This window comes from Thamnophis elegans, chromosome 9 (genome assembly GCF_009769535.1).
Source record: "Thamnophis elegans isolate rThaEle1 chromosome 9, rThaEle1.pri, whole genome shotgun sequence".
In the NCBI taxonomy this organism is placed as follows: Eukaryota; Metazoa; Chordata; class Lepidosauria; order Squamata; family Colubridae; genus Thamnophis; species Thamnophis elegans.
The window spans coordinates 18,584,404-18,590,403 of record NC_045549.1 but is presented as its reverse complement, the minus strand read 5'-3'; the positions used below and the strand labels follow the sequence as shown (position 1 = coordinate 18,590,403).

The window sequence follows — 6,000 nt, the reverse complement described above, 5'->3', positions numbered from 1 at the left end:
ATGAAAATAATGCAACATGATTATAAATATTGTGTAGAGGCCAATAGGTTTCCTTAATACTTTTTTCCGCTTTGAAATGGAGTATTTTCTGCAAGTTAGTAACATCAGGAGTGGGCTGCTACTGTTTCACCCATGTTTGGGAGAACCCGTAGCTAACATTATGGCCGGTTCGGAGAACCTCCAAATCCCATCCAACTGGCCCCGCCCACCCCCTCCGCCTCTCCCTGGACTCTCCACATGGCCCATTTTGGATATGAGATAAGTACAGGGCCCGCATGGAGGCTTGGGCAGGGGGGAAACGGGCCTCATAGAAGGCCTCCGGAGCCTGGGGGAGACTGTTTTCACCCTCCCAGAGGGTGATGAAAGCCTCCAGAGCCTGGAGAAGGTGAAACCGTGTCCCCCTTCCCCGCTGCAGTGCAGGAGGCCGATTAACATGTATAAGTTACAGGACTATATATCCAAATGAAACTCAGGAATTTATATCTCTGAGGAAGGAAAGATGTCTTGGAGATATGCAGTTAAATTGCAATAGTTTAACCCATGTCTGATGTAGCCAGAGCTTAAACTGGTTATATATCACTCGGTTCAAACCATGTAGAAGTTTCTTTATAGCTTTGCATTTTTAACTTCCATTAAGCTAATCACAATCATGGCTTGGGTAATTTATGGAAGCCGGCTGTCAAGACATCAGGGACCCAGGAGAAAGGAAAGTACAACTGATGAAGAGACTGGTTTTGTGCATGATCAACTCTGCTTTGGAACAGAAGTGTTCATGTAAAGGCAGCTAATAGCTTCAGAAGTCGAATTGCTTTTAGAATAGTCTATAAATTACTCTAAATCAATGAGAATCAGCCATGCTTAACTGAACGCAGCAATAAGTCCATGCAGATTTTAAAAGCATGGAGGCTCTATGCTGTATTTAATTGATGAATCTTTCTAGATGGCTTTGTGGGATCTTCTTAGGGACTGAATGAATGTAGAAATTCCTTCATAATACACTAAAACAGTGGTGTGTTTCGGGTGGTATGGTCCGGCCATATCGGACCATATCGGTAGTAGTTGGGACGAGCGGCCATATCGGTAGTAGTTGGGACGAGCGGCCACCGTACCGGTATGGTGGCTGGTTTGGACCACCCACCCGCGTTCCATACCAGTTTTTGAAGCAACTGGCCAATTGTGCACGTGCGCACAGGGTGTGGCACCTGTGCGACCTCCGCCGAGCAGCTGGGTTTCACAGCGCATGGCGTGTGCAGCGCACATGCCAAACTAGGATGCCTGGCCCCACGCGCAGCGTACCGGTTGCGATGGGGTCCGGAACCCACCACTGCAGTAAAAGTGCCATTGTAAAAGGATACACTAATGAACACGATCCATCCAAATATTTCATATGCTTCTCTGAAATTTGCCGTTGGAAATAATTTTTAACTACCATTTATATTTGCTTTCATTCCAATAATTTGTGTCAAGGTAACTTCACTTACATCCACGCATCTTACAAAGAGACAGGAAGTTCAATAGTTAACTGAAGAATTCTAACAATTTCATGGATAGAGGAAGAAGATTGGATTCAAAAATGTCCTATTAATGCATTGCTTTTAGAATGAGAAAATGCATGGTTGCTTCCCAGTTTTCAATTTCTCTCTGTGAAAGGTACTGCAGAAAATCTCAGGTCCTCAAATCTATATTTTCCCAACCTATTCTGAAAACAACTGTGGTTGTTTAAAATTATCCCTCAGACAAATTGTTTTAAAGATTGCATCAAGATTAATATGAATATGAAAAACTTTTATTAAAATTTATATGCTTCCATCTCACTGTCGGGAGCAGCTCAGAAATATTTGGATTGGGCATAGTCGGGTCACAAAGATGTATCTTTCTTATGTGTATCCCATTTATAGGTCTTATTACTATTTTGTGAATTTCTTTAAAGGAGCAATTCAAATTTAAGATCAAAAGGTAGAAAGTGTACAAATTCTGAAACAAGATTAAGACAGGCTGACATCCATGTTCAAAACTATTTCTGCAATATACTGAAACTAGAAAAAATTGTTTAAAAATGCAAAATTGAGAAAAAGTACCACAGGAATTCTGAAATATGCAGACTTGCACCTTGGTTGAAAGTCTTAAATAACATTATCCTTTTTTTACCTAAACTATGGAGATGCGGGTAAAGGATTGGCATTGTCCAATTTGTGTGTGTCTGTGTGTCTGTTTGTTCGTAGATTTTCATGGGTACATGTATGTATGCATGCATGCATGCATGCACGCGCATGCGCACGCACGCGCGCACAGACACAGACACAGACACACACAGACACACACAGACACACACACACACACACACACACACACACACACACATATATATATGTTTTCTGAGGTTTTCGCGGGTGTTAGTATGTAGGTCTCTAGTTGTTCGGGTTTTCTCCCGCGTAGAATTGGAGATGTCTTGGCGACGTTTCGACGAAGTCACATTCGTCATCTTCAGGCTGCTGCTGACTACTTCAGGTTTGGTGTTTCCAGGAGTACCTTCCACACTACTCCTGGAAACACCAAACCTGAAGTAGTCAGCAGCAGCCTGAAGATGACGAATGTGACTTCGTCGAAACGTCGCCAAGACATCTCCAATTCTACGCGGGAGAAAACCCGAACAACTAGAGACCTACATATATATATATACATATAATATATATATATATATATATTTAGTGTCACAACCCCTGGTAAGCCCCAATTATGGGAGGAAGCTAACTGCTTCCATCATCTATCAATCGGCTCGTCACAAGAGTCCATCACGACAGAAACCCAATATTTTTACTGTTGCCTTTGTTATATTTGTGTTTTATTTGTGCTCTCCCTTTATTTATTTATCAGCACAAATAAAACATATATATATATATAAAAACAGTACCTTAATTTTTCTATAGGAACATTTCTATCAACACAGTTTATTTTAACTCAATTACCTTAAGGCAAAAGGTTTTTAATGCAGTTTTGGGAACAGCTTCATTTACCATTGAAATGCTAGTGAGAATACACAAGTTCAACCTTTAACAAACGTTCTTGAAGACATTCCTTTGAAAATACCGATTGTAAAAAGGCCAAAAAAATAGTCAGAAAGCCCCCAAAGGCACAGCCCTCTGTCAGAATAACTTAAGTGAATATGCTGATATCACTCCCATATTTCCATGGACAGAGGACACACCCCATGGGTATCACCAGAGCCCATGTTTCGACAAGTACGACAATTTAGAATTGGCCAAGAGAAATTTGCTTTGATGACAAGCTCCTGCAAGTTTCAGGAAGGTAAAATATTAAAAATTATGCACAACAAATTAAAATTGGGTCATTTTAAGAGTGCAACATTCCCCCCCCCCCCTATCAGTAGGAAATAATAGGACTTGGGATGCAATTTTGTATTTTTTTTAGCATTAGAAAATAATTCTTTCCTTGGACTTTGCAACTGCAGTGCTTCATTCCCATGAAAATTAAAAACTTCAAATATTAATAACAATATTAATAATAAAGGCTTTCACAGAAAGCAGCGCATAGTCTAGAAACAATTATTGATACATTTTCTTGCATTCCTCTCCAAGGAGGCTAAAAGGCCTTCTTGTCTGGTCGGTCATACAGAAACCAAAAATTCTTGACTGAGCCACATTTCTTTCCCCTGGAAAGGTTTCTGCCCCAGTGTGCAAAATGCTTTGCCAAAATCTGTATTCAAGGTTCGTATTACTGAAGGCATGTGTCATTCTTCTTCCTGTCTCTTCGAAACACAGAAGGAAAGTCCATTTTTTTCTCTGAGCTTTAGCTTTTGTTAGCTGAATCAAAGCTTAATGTCCTGTGTCTCTGACATTTTGGCAAGTGTTTTCTTTACTCGCAGGGCCGTGAGCCGAGAAGCAGGGTTGTGAGCCCAGCATTCATTCATTAATTTTCTCATTTGTCGTAGGCACTGAAAAAGAAATAGGAATACATATAGTTACATCTCTATACAAGCATTCTCTCTCTCTCTCTCTCTCTCTCTCTCTCTCTCTCTCTCTCTCTCTCTCTCTCACACACACACACACACACACACAGAATATTTCATAGGTCAATATTACCTATTTTGCGTTATAGACAGAACACTTCAATACTACTGAAAAATCTATTCTAAGTAAAAGAGCTCATGTGAGCAAGGAAACTAACATGAAAATAGTCAGCTCTGATTATGTAGATTTTACAAGCTCTTTGTGTATAATTCTGTTTAGACTTGGCCTCTAAGAGAATCTCACTCTCCTTCAAAATGAGACTAGATCAATGGGATTAATAACATTCAGACAATATGTTTGTTCTCTCAGCATTTGTTTATTTATTCTTTTGCATCAAGTAGCGATCTGTGAGGATTACACCCAAAACTTTCTAAGACAACTATTGTTAGAATAAACATCCTGCTTCAGTTCTCTTCCAATATGGATTCAAATGTTGGGGATATATTTCCGGGACTGGTTTGAACTTACAATAAGAGACTTGCAACTTATATAACATAACTACTCAATTTCATGCTATTTTAAACCTGGATTTCTGGGTTAAATTGCTGAAGATTACCAAGAAGTCAGTAAATGTAGTAAGCAAACATCTCTGTGGAATTTCTGCAATTTATTCTATTTTCCCCCCACTTTTTTTAACAAGCCCACTTTGCCCATGCCCCCACCATCACTCACTCAAGATTGTTTACAACTCTTGCCATTTTTAAGTCTTTTTAAATCTAATTGCAGAATACTTAAGTGAAGACTGCTATTCCCAAATCACAGCTGTCTCCTACAATAATAGCATTACACTGTACCACTTAACAAGATTAATGACCTCTGCATAGCATCGCCATAACTGTCGGCAGTTTTGTCTGCAATACATCAATTACTGGTCTACTGATTCCAAAACACAATTTTGCTTCATTATAAATTCTCAGTGGAAAGTGTACAGACTACTTTCTCCCTCCTTCCCCTAAAGGAAAATATCAGTATATCAGCTTCAGAAAAGCAATTTCCCATATTAATTTACAAAAGTGGAAACAAGGAGCAGCATCCCCAGACTTTTGCAGAGCTACTATGCTCTTTAGCCAGTTCGTAAGATAATTTATATGTATCCATACTCTACAAAGTCTGAAGAGATTCTCAGTCACCCAGCTCATGGGTATCCCAAAGGTGCTTTTTTCAAGAAGGAACTGGACTTTCTGGCTTTTTCTTTGAAGAAGTTTCACTTCTTATCGGAGAAGCTTCTTCAGCATTGACAGGATGGTGGGGAATGGAAGGATTTCTATTCCTTGCAAACAGCTGGATCATTTACATCCTTTTAGAGGGTCTCTGAAGCACTTGGAGGTTTATCTCTTTATCTGTAGTGAGCTATACAATTAGCTATACAATTTGGGATGAATGGTGTGGGAATAGGAATGGATTTCCAGACGAAAAATCACAGACTACAGGAACCAGGAGATCTACTCAGGTGACCCTGAGGACACAGATCAATCTCCAAGTGCTTAGACCAGCTGTCTGTGAGGAATATAAATCCTTCCATTCCGCACTATCCTGTCAGAGCTGAAGAAGCTGCTTGGATGAGAAGCGAAACATCTTCACAAGAAAGTTCTATTGCCTCCTGAAAAATCCCTTTTGGGACATATTCTACAGAGAGTTTATCTAGGATTGTATCTGGGAGAATATAAAGGGTATAGAAAAAACACAATTCCCTAGATCCCCTCTTTGGATCATACATCATATGATCCAGTAGTTATCCAGCCCATATTCTTGTCTTCCCACATCAATCCATCTCCATATTCCTTATCACACCATTTTTGGCCATCCTAGTTAGGAATTCATAGGGTTAAGATTTCCTCACACACCGAAGTTGAAGAATTAGATTGATCCAGTCAACAGTGGACTTAAAAGCTAGCCATGCCTAGAAATGGGTTGGTTGGATGGTTGCTTTGTTCATTACAATATTTCAAGCAAATATGTCAAACCACTGGAA

General features: G+C 39.8%; 1 protein-coding gene across 3 annotated transcripts in view; it reads right to left on the bottom strand.

Annotated features, from left to right (window-relative positions):
• Positions 1–2,854: 2,854 nt before the first annotated feature.
• Positions 2,855–6,000, bottom strand: part of BMPR1B (bone morphogenetic protein receptor type 1B) — a 211,857-nt gene continuing 208,711 nt past the window's right edge. For all 3 annotated transcript variants that reach the window (XM_032224511.1, XM_032224510.1, XM_032224512.1), the window contains one exon: positions 2,855–3,952. In XM_032224511.1, coding sequence (XP_032080402.1) covers positions 3,827–3,952 — 126 coding nt within the window. In that variant the 3' untranslated portion in view covers positions 2,855–3,826. The remainder of the gene's footprint in view (positions 3,953–6,000) is intronic.